The sequence below is a fragment of the Pteropus alecto genome, unplaced genomic scaffold, assembly GCF_000325575.1.
Source record: "Pteropus alecto unplaced genomic scaffold, ASM32557v1 scaffold95, whole genome shotgun sequence".
Classification (NCBI taxonomy): Eukaryota; Metazoa; Chordata; class Mammalia; order Chiroptera; family Pteropodidae; genus Pteropus; species Pteropus alecto.
In genome coordinates this window covers 13,848,276-13,864,406 of record NW_006441071.1, presented here as the reverse complement: position 1 = coordinate 13,864,406, position 16,131 = coordinate 13,848,276, and the positions used below count along the sequence as shown (strand labels likewise).

At 41.8% G+C, this 16,131-nt stretch overlaps 1 protein-coding gene across 1 annotated transcript in view; it reads right to left on the bottom strand.

Annotated features, from left to right (window-relative positions):
• The window catches only part of LOC102887693 (histone-arginine methyltransferase CARM1), a 200,375-nt gene extending 188,005 nt beyond the window's left edge, over window positions 1-12,370 (bottom strand). The window contains exons 1-3 of the mRNA XM_015594440.2: window positions 12,219-12,370; window positions 10,632-10,745; window positions 8,936-9,627 (exon numbers count right to left, since the gene is read on the bottom strand). Coding sequence (XP_015449926.2) covers window positions 8,936-9,627; window positions 10,632-10,745; window positions 12,219-12,370 — 958 coding nt within the window. The remainder of the gene's footprint in view (window positions 1-8,935; window positions 9,628-10,631; window positions 10,746-12,218) is intronic.
• Window positions 12,371-16,131: the final 3,761 nt, after the last annotated feature.

The following is a 16,131-nucleotide window of genomic DNA, read 5'->3' as shown; positions in this document are numbered from 1 at the left end:
GCAATAGATAACAAATACACTGCTATTTCTCCTGTGCCTTGAACAGTGCTTGGCTCATAGTAGGTGTGTAATAAATATGAATTGCATGAATCAATAAGTGAAATTAATTCCTGTCACTGATATGGGGAGTGTTACTAAAGAAACTTAGTAAGCTATTCATCACAGTGCTGCTGTACACGACACAACGAGGTGAATAAACTCAATTTTCTACAATAAACATGCTACCAAATGCAATTTTCTAAAATAAATATATAGTAAGTAAATACAATTTCCAATAACAAACATGTTAAACAAGCTTTTCAGTCATCATAATAGCCTCAAGGTTGACTTAAATTTCCCAAGAGATAATAATAAGCTTTCTGTAGTGAAAAACAAAATACTACTAGAGACCTTTTTAATCTTTCTTAGCAAAGAGACTGACCAGGAACTCAATTTTACTATGATAAAATTCAGAATATGCATAGGTCAAATAGTTCTTTCACCTGACCTGGCTAGAGCTCACTATTCTTTATACCTTTATGGTTCCTAATTGGAAAATATGCTTCAACCTTCACATTCATTCTCAAAAGCACTTGGGTCAACCTCTTCCTTTCCTCTCAAGGTTTCTCATTAACCACTCTTGTAATTTGTAGTCTGTGATTCACCTTCGATTTTAACCAAGAGTAAATAATGTTTTTAATTTCTCATTACAAGTTGTAATAATTGCTATGAAAGCAAGGAAGGTGAGATAAATGGCAGTAGATGCAGTAGGAATTGTGGGTACTTAGCCTGAGGAAAAGTCCTTTCTGAAAATGTGACTTTCAAAGTTTAAAGGATGAGAAGGACCTACATATACAATGGACTGAGATGGGGATGTGGGTATGGAATGTCGAGCACAAGGGACAGCATATTAAAAGGCCTACAGAAAAGGTTCCTCAGAAGAAGGTTGATATTACAACAGGAAAGACAACTGTACATATTGCATCTGTTAAAATCACAAAATATATTTTTCTCACACAGTCCTGTGCGAAGCCCAGGATAGACAAAGTATCTTGATGCTTTCTGAATGACACTAGAATGTCAGCTCCATGAAAGTGGCAGCTCTGCTTTACAACTGCTTGTAAAATATCTGTATTATTTGTATTTGAACGTTTTGACAGCATTTACTTTGAAAAGTAATAGAAGTCATTTTGAATTTTTTTTGTTTGTTTCATCATTGTTTATTTTTTCTGTAACTTTATAAGGTAAAAATTATGTCAGCTTCCAGGAGAGCAAACTAAGGTTCAGGCAGATTCAGTAAACCTGCCCAAGGTCACAAAGCTAGTAAATGGGGTAATCTGATCTGGTTGACTCAATCACGTCACCAGTCTATTCTTAAAACAGAGATTAAAATGGTGAGAAGCAAATAAAAAAAAAAGGACACACAATTTTATCTAGATGGCTGGGCTGGAGTTTAGAAAAACCTCAATTCTGTCTAAAATATGCCAAATGCAATACTGTCAGTCAGTCACTCCACCCTCTCACTAAGGCTTCTAAGCTCACTGAAGGATCCAGTTCCCTCCAAACTGAGCAAATGTTTCCTTATTCTATAGGCAAATCCAACTTTGGGTTTGTGGCTAGAAGTCCAGCTTCATCATGGATAATTAAACACTAGATGGTATCATGGAAAGGGGGAAGTAGTCAGGTTTTGAGCACAATATATGTGAGACAAAATAGACAAATAAAATATCCTTAAAATTATCTACCCTTCAGGTTACTGTGAGGCTGGAGATAACATGTCTAGCACCTGCCACGCAGGAGTAACTTAGCTAAATGCAGGTAAATATAATAATCGGAAAGTGATCTGGGATACCCAATAATCTCTCAGACCTGAAAAAAAGACCCTATTTAAGAATGTAAAGTCGTTCCTCTAAGAGAAGGATTTGTCTCCTATTAAAATGCTAACAAACTGGGAAAACGGTTTATATGAAACTCTGGCTAGAAGGAGAGGGAATCGAGGGGTGTAGGAAAAGGCCCCAAGCACCAGGCACTTATAAGGGAGGAAAATCCTGGGAAGGAGGGTTTACTGATAACAGAATGTACTCACTCCACACTTCTGCTTCAAACCGCCAAGAGTAAAAGTGCCCATTACGTGACCTCAGGAGAGGGAGGAAGGGTTAAAAAAAGATTTTCATCATAAGGATGGTTCTAATATGGTGCATTGTCATAAGCCTTGTCTTTAAAGCAATTATTTCAAATATCTGGTGGCCAGTACACAACACAAAGCACAAATATGATTGATCTCAGTGATATTTCATTTTCTTGCCTCAATACGTGTTTTGAGAACTAAATCTTAAAATGAGAGGGCATCTATGCTACCTACAGTTTCCTCACAAGATCTCCATGCCTCTTTTCTCTTCTCAGTGGCACTAACTGTAAATATTAATCAGTGGATTGCCTTGTCTTTGAACTGATTTATTCATCGGCGCTGAATACAGACCACATCTTAGTAAAACTATTGAAAACGGGGGAAGAAAGGGATCTTAAAGAGTCTTTATTTGACCAGGAAAACAAGCCTTTTCATCTATTTTCACTCCTGGTGTCTTTAGACTCAGATATACAAGGGCCTTGGGTGGTTTTCCGTTTGTCATCCATTCGAGGTGCCATTACTGCCTGACAAAGGAAGGAAATACTTTCTCTTCACTGATGTGTCCCATAATGCTGGAACACAAAATCAGGTCTAGCCGAAAGCCTCAGTTTAGTTGCATTAGATACCTTTTCTTGAAAAGCTATAATGAAATCATGAAAACATTGCTCTTGGTGAAATAACAATAAAAGAAGTTACTGGGCAACATTCTGACTGTACTTCACATGCTTTAATGACTCTTCAGTGAAACAATAATATCTAAATAGTTGCTGGGATTAAATGGTAGCATGGTGAGTTTTCACTGTGGTTCTAAGGAATAGTCCACTATTTGGGAGAAAAACAACTGTGCCAAAGATCTATGCATTTGTTTTTCAGAGAGTTTGGATGGAGAAGTCTTTGAATAATCCAAGTTTGTGATTATTAGTGGGGAAAGGGGACAAGGAAGGAGATTCTGCATTTTTCCTTCCTCCTGTGTCCATGTGAAAGGAATTTTGCTAGAATGCACAAAGGTTGTTCTTGTCACAGTAACTGGGGCATGAGAGTGGGGGGTGCTGGCATATATTGCAAAAGGACCAGGCTACTAGCTCCTCTGCAATGTCTCCTATGATGAAGAATGTCCCAGCACAAATGCTATTCACGCCCCATTGAGAAATACTGTGCCCCAGTAACAATTCTAGCCTCTCTCCCTACCTCACTCACTCCCCTAGAATTCTCTGATCGATGCCTTTGGGAGAAGGACAGGAACCTACCCAGCCATCTCCCCTCTTGCTTCCTGGTCTGCCTGGCTGCTGAGCAGGTGTTTTCTGGGCTGCTCATCCAAAGTGGTAGGCCTGCATGGTTTTTTTCTTTTGGGGTAGGGGCAAGTTCAATTAAGAAGGGAAGAATTAGAAAGTTTATTGTAGTACACATCAAAACCCATGCTCTCTAATGAGCTTCTCCAGTAATTGTGATGAAGGGGGCTGTTATAACAGCCCCTCCAAAGCTCCCAGGGGGAAGGGGAGAGGAAGAGGGAGAGAGAGAGAAAATGAATTACATCCTATGTGACTTGGTTGGTCTAACTGGCAGTTTTAAAACATTGTTCCCAAATTCTTTGACACTCCTCCCATAATGAGGTGGGGTCTACATCCTCTCCCCTTGAACCTGGGTAGACTTGTAACTGCTTTGACCAACAGAGTATGACACAGGCAATGTCAATTGATTTCCATGTGTGGGTCATAAAAAGTAGTGCAGCTTCTGCTTTGTCTGCTGGAGAATTCCTGCTTGGAACCATGAGTCTCCATGGAAGAAGTCCATGGTATGAGGAAACCATGCAGGAGGAAGCCATGCCACACGGAGAGGCCACATGTAGGCTCCCTATTGACAGTCCTAGTCTTTGAGTCATCTCCACTGTATGTCAAGGCTCTCCAGAAAAACAGAACCCACAGGATGTGTATCTATATAGAAAGTGATTTATTTCGAGGACTGGGCTCGCACAATTATGGAGGCTGGCAAGTTCAAAATCTGCGGGGTAGGCTGGCAGAGTGAAGGCCCAGGAAGAGCCAGTGTTGCAGTTCAAGTACTGAGGCCATCTGCACCAAATTCTTTCTTGCTCAGGGAAGATCAGTCTGTGTTCTATTAGTGCCTTCGATTAATTAGATGAGGCCCACCCACATTTTGAAGGGTAATCTACTTTACTCAAAGTCATTAGTTTAAATATTAATCTCATTTAAAACCGCCTTAGAAACATACAGAATAATATTTAACTAAATATCTGGGCACATGGTCCACCCAAACCGACACAAAAAAATCAGCCATCATACCTGTGCAGATGGCAGCCCAGCTGAGTGAAGCCTTGTTGTCTCTCCCAGACCAAGCTGGCCACTGGCTGGGTGGTGACAAATGCCCTCAGTTGATGCCACAAGGCACGAGAGAATCATTCAGCCAAGCCCTGCCTGTTTCCTAACTCACAGAGTCTGAGAACATTATAAAATATTATTTTAAGTCGTTGAGTTTAGAGGTAGCTTTTTACACTCAGATAACTGGAATGCTAACTTTAACTCACATTCCTCCCCATCCCTCTTAACAAGCATCATCTACCTTGGCCATCTCAAACAGCAACTCCTTCTAGCCTCTGAGCCTTTTCACCTGTCGTTCTTTCTGCCAGTAATATTTTTCCTCCAGCTCTTTGCTTAGCTGTTCCTTCCATTCTTCCTGCCTTAAATCAACTATTACTTCCTCAGAGAGGCCTTCCCTGACCACACTCTCTAAACTGGCCCCCTCTCTCTCTGTCTCAATCATTTTTCATTCTGTTCATTTTCTTCAAAACATTTATCTCAACCTGAAATTATCTTACTGTGTCTTTGGCTATTGTCCTCCAATTAAAATATCAGCTTGATAAAGATGAGTCTTTATCCAGCACAGTGATTAGCACAGAGCATGTGTTCATTAAATATTTGTTGAATAAAAAGTTATGAATGCTTATGTTGTATGACTTCAGGATTCTGTCCATAGGCCTCAACTTACTCTGTTTTCACAGAATTTAATAAAGGAAGATTAAAACTCCTATATGATACAAAGGATGTTTTTCTCTGACTTTTCCTCTGCTTTTGTCCCTCCTCTAATGAGATGAACAACTAGGTAACAAAAAACCTGGAATCTTTTTACAATACCTCAGAGACAAAACCACTACATTTTTGTACTTGGCTATCTATGTGGCTTATTTATATCTTTTCCTAACTCTTCCAGATTAATTAGAAGATCGGTTTAAACTGAGAAAAGGAAGAAATGTTCCCTCTTCTCTCCTGGAGACCCACTCTACCCTTAGCCTGTGTGTGATACAGTCTCAGCTCCTTAATCTCTTTCTCCTCCAGCCCCCTAGCACAGGGCTTTCAGGGAGCTTGAAAGAAGGGGTGAAGAAGCAGACCTATTCATCACCAAATTTTTGTTTCCCCTCCATTTTCATACTTATGGTATGAAAACAATATATATATTTTCCCATCACCTGAACTCAAGTCCTTCCTACCTATAGCTGATTCTTCTTTGTATAAACCACATCTTTTATTTTCTACATTCTGATGCTTTGATATTTGGGACCTTGCTGACCCTGGAGAGGCCACTCCTTCCAGGTTAACCGATTCCTAGATAGCAAACAACTCACCTGCAAGGACACTTTTCAAATACCAACCAATCCAGAGCCCACACCCAACTACCAACTTTACTGGGCTCTCATACTCTGGGGCCACTACCCATAGCCCTAATCGCCCCATGACCCAGTCCCAAACAACTACAGACAGCCCCTATACCCCAGAGACCACTGAAATTATTCAAGCCACCCAATCTAAGCCTGCTTACCCTGCCTTACCCATTCCTTCTCATAGAAAGCACAGTGAAGGCTCCTGTCCACAGTTCCCCTCTCCTCCACTGCCTCCTGACCAACTCTGGTGCTTCTCCATGTGCCCCTCACACACAGTGTGGTGTGCCCCCTCCACTCGGGAACAAACTAACTTTTCAATGGCAAATCATCTCCTGATCTGTATGGACCATACCATACCTCAAAATTTTTATTGATACACTGTCTTAATCATCGGGGGCAACTCAGATTCTGTATTTTAAGTTTTATCTTAGCAATATTTTTAAATTATTGATTTAAATCACTGATTCACTCAAGAAAGATTTATCAATGCCTTGTATGTACTAGGTATCGTGGAAGGCTCTAGGGATAGAAGGATGAATTAAACGTGCTCTCAGGTAGGTGCCTGGTAGGATAAAGACTCAAGAAATATTTAAGAAAAGAATGAATGAATGTCTCCCCAGAGTTCATAGGCTGGAGCCCATTACTTGCTGAATCACCAGGTATGTTCCCTTCATAAAATTATTGTCAGCACTGGAGGCCTTGAAAACAGAATAAACTGATTTGTGTTGTTCTGTTCCACACGAACTATTGTAATTGGGAATCTGAAAGATTGTTCAATTTTTTGAAATTTTTACCAGATTTAATTAAGTCATTTTTGGAACATCTTCACAGAAATAAATCTCACCTATTCCTCAAAACACCCTGAGGACACTGATTTTGGGGACTAGAACATAAATATATTATTATTAATAATAGTGAACACTTATTAAGCTCTTATACGCCAGGCTAAGAGCTGTACTAAGCATGGTGTATGCATTATTTTATCAAATATGACATGTGTATTATCATGCTTATTTAACAGATGAAAAAATTGAAACTTAAATATGGTGAATAATTTGCTAAATGCAACAAAGCTAATAAAAAAGAGCACCAGGATTTCGATCCAGACACTGATACTCCAGTATGTACTTGTTTATCAACTAATTCTAGATAAGAACTAGTTTTCTAAAGGTACATCGCTTAGGCTCATTCTTAAAGAACATCAAAGAATTAGGGCCAATCATTTCAGGAGCTATCCTATCCATTCAAAATTCTGTTATGAAATCTATGATATTTGAGTACAGTAGAATCTTTCTCCTAATAGTTTATTAGAATTTGTTTTTAAGCTTGCTCTGCCTGGCCATCATCCACAGGGGTCTAGTTGGTCATAGAATAAAATGAGCTATTATTTAAAAAAAAAAAAAGACTCTCCATAGAAGAGTAGTAAGCTTTAATAACTGTAATCATATATAGAATGCATTTTGGGACTCAAGCTGTTAAGAGAGTTCCCTGCTTCCTTGTTAGTAAATCTTTCCTGAGGAATTCAGTTAAAATCTGGTGGCAATGACTGACTGCCTTAGCTTTGATTATTCTTTCTATTTCCATTAGTCTGGTTTAATACATACCATAGAGGTCATCTCTAGACTCCATTTACTGCATTGAGGGAAAGCTTGTACTTCTCCATACGATAATTATATCTTTATAGTCGAGCCATTGGGGAAAGCATTGCAGAGTCTACAAATTCGATCACCTTGAACCTCTGATACTTCTTAATGCACATTTGTGGGAAAGAAAATCATAAGATACCAGGTAATGTGTAAATCTCAAATCTGCTCTTTGTTTCTCTTTGTATGGCTACAGATTAAACAAAATTACCGAAACACGCAAACTGAACTCTTTCTGGCACCCTGAGTTTCAGAATTCCCTGGAGAAACACTGAAAGCTACTCTTCTTTTCCCTCTTGCATCCAAAAGAGAAACTAATGAGTTGCTGAGTAAGGCTTTTGATCCCTTGCCAAGCCTCAAGCTTCCTAAGACACTAGTAAAATGGTATCTGATATTTCTTTTTTAAAGATGCAAACTTCCCCATCCCCGCCTAGTGTAAAGGGAGAAGATACATGCTTTTACACTAGGCTTTCTTTCATTCCACAATAAGCACTGAGTGCCTACTATGTGCCTGAGTCTGTTCTAAGGCCTTGGAGGAGAATTTGTATCCTATTTATCGCTAAGGAGCATTAGGCAGTACTTGTGAGTTATCTGAAATTCCCGTTGGAACCAAGCCACAGCTCAGGGCTCTAAATTCCACTCAGAATCTTAGAAGTTAGGGTGGGAAGAAATCCCTGGAGTCTGGAGCCTTGCAGCTGCCTCTGGCTCTGTTGCTTACACTTACTAGAAAGGGGTCTTTCATATGAGCTGCAAGGAGGTGTGAACCCCTCATATTTATATGCAGAGTTGGCATGCAAGTGTGCGCATTTTAAGGAGGCAGGTTCTATAGATTTCCTTGAATTTTCAAAAGATACAGATCTCACGAAGATTAAAAATAGTCTCTTAACATATCCTCAGCTGGAGGTACCCAGGGGATTGCATTTGCACATCCTTGGTAAAAGTCACTGAACCAAAAAGTAATGCCTAGTAGACGCCACACTGGCCTAGACAGCCGCTCGGGCCGGTACACACCCCACTCAGTCTTTCCCACACTCCTCACTTCGCTCCCAGGAAGCTCCAGGTGCGGTTGTAAGGCGGCCCACTTCCATAGAGAGGGGACGAGCAACCCGCATGCCTGGAAGTAAGGGGATATAAGTTTCTGTCGTGCTCTGAGCCTGAAAAGGTTCCCTCTCTTCTCCTGACCTCACTTCGGACATCTTTAAGTTATAGCCAAACCTAGTTTTCTGGGCCTGTCTGCCCTCGGCTTCCGAGTTCAACGAAAGCAATAAAAACCCAAGAGGATGGATTTGGGCCTTTTCGGGACGGGAAGGTGGCTCCGTAGTTCCCTTCAGCTAGCTGTCGGGGTGCACACGTGCGCGGGGCCCCGGAGAGTGCGCGCCCGCCCCCCTGTACGCGCGCCCCTAGCCCACCCTGCCCTCGCACGTCCTTTCCACACCACCGCACCCTCCACCCGCGCGCACAAGGGCCGCAACTTCCAAGCGGGACTCGCGCGCGTGGGTCGCGCCAGTACTTCACCGTCAGTCACCGTCGCGTCCGCCTCCTCCCCTGCCGGGTGCACCTCCAGCCACAGAGATTTCGGGTTGGGGGACGAGAGCGGCCCAGCCGCGAAAAGCTGCTCCTCTGTCACGAAGCGCAGCTGCACGCGGTAGTGCAGGCGCACGGGGACCCGCGCTGCAACGGGGGCCGCGGCCATGGTGCGAGCGCCTCGGCCGGAGCCCTGGCGGCGCCTTCTCCGCGCCCTGGACGCCTGGAGAAACCGCCGGGGAAAGGGGAGGAACTTGGCAGCGCTAGCCACTTTCCTCACCTCCGCTGCAAGTTCAGTCTTCGCTCTCTCGGAGACGCCCGCTGCCTTCTCGGACACCTGCCGGCCCCTCCGCACCCCTCCCTCCCCCGGGCGCACGGGCACCCAGAACCCCCCACCTCGCGGGACCGCGCAGCGGACGCGTAAGTGGGCGCAACTGCGTAGCGGGGGCCGCAGCTGAGAACACTCAAGTTTGGAGAACGTGCGACGCACCTGGAAGCAGTTGGGGTTTGGAAGCAGAAGGGTGACACCTGCTGTTCGCCCGGACCGCTCTGCGGACGTGGGCTCGGTTTGGACCCGGCCTTGGCCTCTGCTCTCTGCTTGGTGGGTACTCGGTCTCCCCGCGGTTCTGGAGTTACCGGCGTCCACGTGGGAGCAACCGAGCTCTCGCCTCGTTGGCAGGATCCTGACAGCAGCGAGACAGGGGGAAAGCTCGTGGCTTCGTGCGACTGGCTGGGTCCGAATGATCACTTTGGCCTCCCGTCACCTAACTCTTAACTCAGAATTGAAAACTTGCTGCTGGATTGTGATCCATTTCCCAAGATGTGGGTCGGAAAGGCCAGGAACTGTTGTCCCCAAGTTGACACCTGACTCCAACAGCTACCTCCCGTAGACAGTTGGTTCCAGCGTCAAAGGATGAAGATTGCAAACCCTAGGGAACCAAATCACATGTTAGCCTTCTGAGCAGAGAAATTCTGCCGCACGGGGTTAAGAAAAGGAAGCAGTCCTTCTTTTGACGAGAGTCCCCCACAGCCATAGACTCATGTGCCATAAAGGGAACTTTTTTCAAATTCTGAACCTACTTCTGTGTGCCCTCCATCTGTGACCTCCTGACAGAATGGATTGCACAGAGGAAACAAGGATTGTAAATACGTTGGGATTCCATGAAGACAATGTCCTTAACTAAGCAGGCTGACTTTACAAGAACGAGCTTCCCCAGAGGCCTTGGGGTCCGTAACTTCAGAGTTTCCAATTGGGGCTGCTAAACCCAGTCAGGTTTTATGAAACATCTCATTTACCTCCTCCCTCCAATCCCACCTTCCACGTGTCCTAGTTCTTTCTGTGGCCTCTCTGGCTCCTCCCCTTATTCCTTCCCGAGGCTTTCTCATCCCTCCTGTTTCTTCTCTCAACTAAGTAATCTTCTCCTCCTTCTTAGATTATGATCACTTCCTACTGCCTCTTGACTTTGATTTGTGCCCTGGGAGCCCCTGGAAAGCAGATATCTTTTAGAAAGTTGAAGTTGTGGAAAGAGTTCTGGTGTGAGGACCACAGAACACCTGCATCCTGCCCCATCCCACCCTTCACAGCATTCTGCCTCCCCTGCTTCCAGCCTCCTCAGAACATTTTCCAACCTTCCCCATTCTCCAGTCCTGCCTTGATGGCGCTGAGTACTTTTATGCTACCCAAGACCGTCCAAAGTAGCTCTTGGACCTCTTTATCCTCCTGTAAGAAAGCTTGTTCATCCTTCGAATGTCGTCAGCTATTAACTTGGAAAGTAAATCTGGGAAGTCAGACTGCTTTATACTAAAATGTAAATGATGGATGAAAAATGACTCATAATGCACCTCTAAAAAGGCAATATCTTGACCTTAGAATTCCCACCATATTCCCAAGAATCCTGGAATTCTGTTACTTAAAATTAAAAAAAAAAAAAAAAAAGGAGTGGCGGTCTTTCCTTCACATTAATGCAGGGGACAGAAAGCCAACTTAAGCCAATAAGCAAAAAATCGAAATATGATTCACTACAAAGTTAGGAAGTCTAAGCTTTGGTTATGACTAGATTTAGGAACTCAATTAAGGTTGACCAGATGGCCTTGACTCCATCTTACAGAGAGGCCTTAGTTCTAAGCTTTGGTTATGACTACATTTAGGAACTCAATTAAGGTTGACCAGATGCCCTTGACTCCATCTTACAGAGAGGCCTTAGCTACATGCTGGAAGTAGTCACTTATTTACAATCTTTCTGCACGCCTTTCCCTCCTCTAACTCCAAGGCAGCTTGTGTCATCTGAAAATGACTGGCTTGACAGCAAGTCTACCCAATTTGTGACTTGAACCAGAGAGAGTCGAAGCCTTACCAAGGTCTCATCCTCTGAATGTGGGATGAGCAGATTACCAAAGGGAGGAGGTAGCTGGGATAACAAAGCAAGTAATAATCATGACATCTAACACCGAGTGCTAACTACATGCCTGGCACTGTTTTAAGCATATTACACACATTAATTCATTTGCTCCTCCCCACTCCCTGTGAGAGAGACTGTTATTACTCTCATTTTCACTGATGAGGACAACTAAGGCACAAAGATTAACTAACTTGACCAAGTCACAGCTTAGATATGGCATAAGTCCTCTACAACGATTCAGACACAAGAGTGAGTCTATGAATGAATAGCTTTTACTATCGCTTCTCAAAGTTAGAAGCTAGTAGACTAATTTCTTACTATTCCAAATAGATATGGTTCAAGACCATTATGAGTCCCCAGAATTGTGAGCACAGAAATATTTAAAAGGTTCCCACTTTCTTTCCTCTCATCTTCCCACTCTCACACAAAAGGTTAAAAATTGCTTAGACTTTCCCTTGAGTGTTTCACCTTCCAGTGGTTGTTTTGCACTTGAGCAGTTTTTGCCCTGGTATGAGCCTTAGATGAAGAAATTTCCATGAATCATGTCTTCTTAGTTCTGAATTGAGTATAAGATTCATTTCATCATTAGTTTGAACCACCACTGAATTGGACTTTCAAACTTCTATCTCCTAATAGCCGTCACTCTCTTCCACCTCTTTATTTTTTATTTTTGTTACCATCACTTTCTTTTCAGGACAACCAAACGTTTTTTTTTTTTTTTTTTTTTTAATCAATTCAAGATTGTTACTGAGAAGAAAGAGAAGCTTCAGCCTGTAATGGAATGTTGATGGAGAGCACCAGTGCAGACTTACCTGCTGAATTCCTGTCTCTGGTCTGCCAGCCTCAGCATGTGCCAGAGGGAAGCTGTGTTTTACCAGCTATTTGCAGAGCTCGAATGAAGGGCAGAGACTCCAACTAGGGAAACCAAGCTATGCTCTTCTTCTTGCATATTCTCTAGGAAGAATAAGTCCTCTCGAAAGTGAGGGGAGGATCCCTGGTACATGATTTCTTTCAGATACCCCACCATTTCCATCTCCTGATTGACTCTGTTGTCAGTATAGCGTCAAAAACATTGACTTTTTTCATGCATGTTATCTGTGTCCAAATTTTAAAGAGATTCCTTCTACTCTCTTCTTTCTCCAACATGGAAAAAGACCTGGCCAGCATCATTTGCCGGGGTCTGTGGCAGCAAGCGCAGCTCAGCTTTGGCATCCAAAGGGACATCATCAGACCAGTGCCAAGCTGAGAGAAAGGAGGTTCAGAATTGGGTGCATACCTGAGTGGGCATATGCACCTTTGTCTATCTTCTGCTTTCCACAGGGAACAGCCCAATCTGTTACTGGACTGCAACTCAATAGTTTAAAGTCTAGACTAGGCTCTTCAACACTCGTGGACCTCTTTCTTGTACCTGATGGCAGATCCCACCTCCTGGTCCAGATGTTGCTTCAGAGACACTCAGAACTCTGCCTCCCTCAAAAATATGGTGGACACACTACTTATTGTGGTGTTCCACAAAAAAAGATCTGTGCCTCAGCCACATAATGAATTTCTACACATCATGAAGCTTTTGATGTCACAAGTAATCAAAACAGAATGTAATCATCTGCATGTGAGCTAACCCATTTAATGGAGTCAAGACTCATTATTTACAGATTCCACATTTGTGAATCCACCTACTCACTAAAATTTATTTGTAACCCTCAAATCAATATTAGCAATGTTTTGGTGATCATTTGCAGATATCTGCAGGGTGGTGAAAAGTTTGAGTTGTTCGATGTGTACATTCCCAGCTGAGATTAAGCAAGGTGACTCCTTGCCTTCTTGTTTCAGCTTTTTTACTTATATAGGATGTTACTAGCAAGAAGTGAAAAGGGAGCCCCACAGGGTTGAGAGTGCAAGGAAGGAGCAAGCCATACTGAAAAGTATACGAAGAGGCCTGGGAGGAGGCAGATTCGGGGTCCGATCCCAGCCCCACTCCTTATAACCTGCGTAACCCAGGTAAATTACTCAGATGCTTTGAATTTATGAAATTTTTTACAGTAAACCTACATGAGTCTATAAGCTTGTGGTGAAAATTAAATGACACTGTACAGCCAGCACTAAATATATAATGGCTATCATCAGTATTATTACTCACTGAAGAAAATATGGAAAAGTAAAAAGACAAAAGCTTAAATCAACCATATTCCCTTACCTGACGGCATCCATTGGAGTTATTTTAGAAGAGTTACTTCTACCATTTTTCTTCTATTAGTCAGCTAATCTTGGGATCGAGTCTGCTTTTTTTATTGAAAGAAAAAAATAGTATCAATACAGGTATAAGAGATGTATATAGAATTGACTATTTTCCCCAGATAAGAGAAAAAAGACTTATCAGCTTTTACTTATTTTTGTTTTTGCTGTTCTGTCACTTATTTATGGCTTGTGATTTATATTGTACTCATGCCCACAGGCACATTGGCATGTTTTGTAAACTACCAAATAAATAAGCAGCAGCTATATTTCCAAATTCATTTGTACGGAGGTGAAAGTAAACATAAAAAATAGATTAGGGAAAACAAGCTGTAAAACTGCAAAAAGGGTTGGAAGGTGGGAGGGGCATTTTTAAAAACTAACGGGGTTAATATTAATCTGCCAATTCATATTTAGATCCAGAGTTGGACCCACTGCAATAGTCAGTTACAAAGAAATGGCTGCTGAGCATCTGCCTATAGTTCTTCCCAGAGAAATGATGTGTTTGCATGAGATCTGTGTGTGATTTCTCATGAGGTTCTTGATCTCCAAGCAGGAATTACAAGACTGACAAACTTACCGACCCACTTCTTATTCTCTCAGCAACTCACCGTAAACAGAATACATTTGATTATCAGATTTATTAGAGAACATAATAGAAAGAATAAAATGGATACCAAAAAATTCATTAGCATATATTTCACTAATCCACCCATATTCTTTTCAACTTCTTCGCACATAAAAGAAAGTTGCTTTGCCAGTTAATTCTAATGCTTCCTTCCAGTTCTAATATCCTACATAGGTAGAGCAATAGCTGATATTTATTCATTGTTCTACATGCACTCTTCATTTGTAAATTTCACATGATCGTAGATTTACCTTTAGGCTAGTATTAGCACTAGTCCACATTTCAAAGGGTAATGCAGGTCAAATTTTATCATGCACAAGAATTATCATGGGAGATGGTTGAAATGTAGATGGCTGAGCCCCGCCCCTAGCAGTTCTGATTTAGCAGGCCTAGTTCGTGCCCAAGAACTTTTATTTTTAATTCTAACAAGATTTCAGGTGATGTCAGTGCTGCCGGTCTGCCTCCTGTGGCCCACACTTAATGTAGCTCTGTTCCAACCTAGAGAGGAGCTGCATGGGAAGTCAGGCTGTGTGGTAAAACAGGCAGCAGCCGATCCAGGAAGCTGATGAATTGCACATAGATAATGGAGGATAACTATATCATTCAACTACAAGTGTGTAGTATTTGTAAGTAGTTGGTATTGCCACAAACATTTTGAACTATTTCCACATCATTTTGAAACTATAATAATAGCTTGTTTATCTTTTCAGGGACATGTTGACACAAAATTTTCAGAAGGGGCAAATGAAAGAGAGTTGAATTGTTTTAAAGAGCTCTAACTTTATGCTTATAAATCTACCAATCAGCATTTCTCTTTCATTCGTATCTAATTGCTGCAGGAGCATCTGAGGTATAATACAAAGAGCACTTTAACCTCTTCTGTGTTTCCATGTCCTCATCTTCAAAGTGAGGGTGGTAACTTCTATATCAAAGACTTGCTGTGAAGATTAAATGAATAATGCATATGAAAGCAACAGCACTACCCAGGGAAATGGTCCTTGACTCCCCATTCTCTCAGGGCACCTTATTGTGTTCTTTCAGAGCACTCATCCTGGATACTAACTATATAGGTGGGGTATGTATGTGTGTATGTGTGTGCGCACAAAGAGACTGACTAGGAACTCAATTTCACTACTAAAAAATTCAGAATATGCATAGCTCAAATAGTCCTTTCACCTGACCTGGCTACAGCTCATTATTCTTTATGCCTTTATGGTTCCTAAGTGGAAAATATGCTTCAAATTTCTCACTCATATTCTCAAAAGTATTTGGGTCAACCTCTTCCCTTCCTCTCACTGTTGAAACCACACCACTTAACCCAATTCCTGGTTCATAGCATGCAATCAGAAAATATTTATTGAATGAATGACAGTATTCGGCCCATGGTAAAAACTCAGTAAATGTCAATTTAAAAATGGATAGATACAAAATATTAAGTGCAATCACAATGAAAAATTTAGAGAAGGAAGGCATTCTTAATAATTAAGAATATGAAAATGATTCACTAGAACTGGCTCCAAAGCTAACAGCATTTGCAGGGAACTGCTGACGTTTCTAGCTGCAACTGCAAAGCAAACACTGACAACTCTTGCATTTAAGAGTTGGGTCATTACCTACTAGAATAAAAAGAAGGCTGAGCCACTGATCTCTTGGGTCCCCTTTTTTGTTTAAGAATCTACTATGTCTCTGATTCCTTCAAATGTATTGCTTGTTCTTTCTGAGTTCTCCCTCCTAATAGAAAATTTATCAGTGATAAGCAAAGAATCTTAGAATTTACAAGCACAGTGCAGATTTGCATCTCAATAGCTCCTATAGGTCTGCTAAATTTGTCAAGTTTATAATGATGGTCTGGGGGAAAAATGCTCAATTAGATTGCCAAGATACACACAGAGCACGTACATTTTTACTTTTCAAGGATCAACATTAAT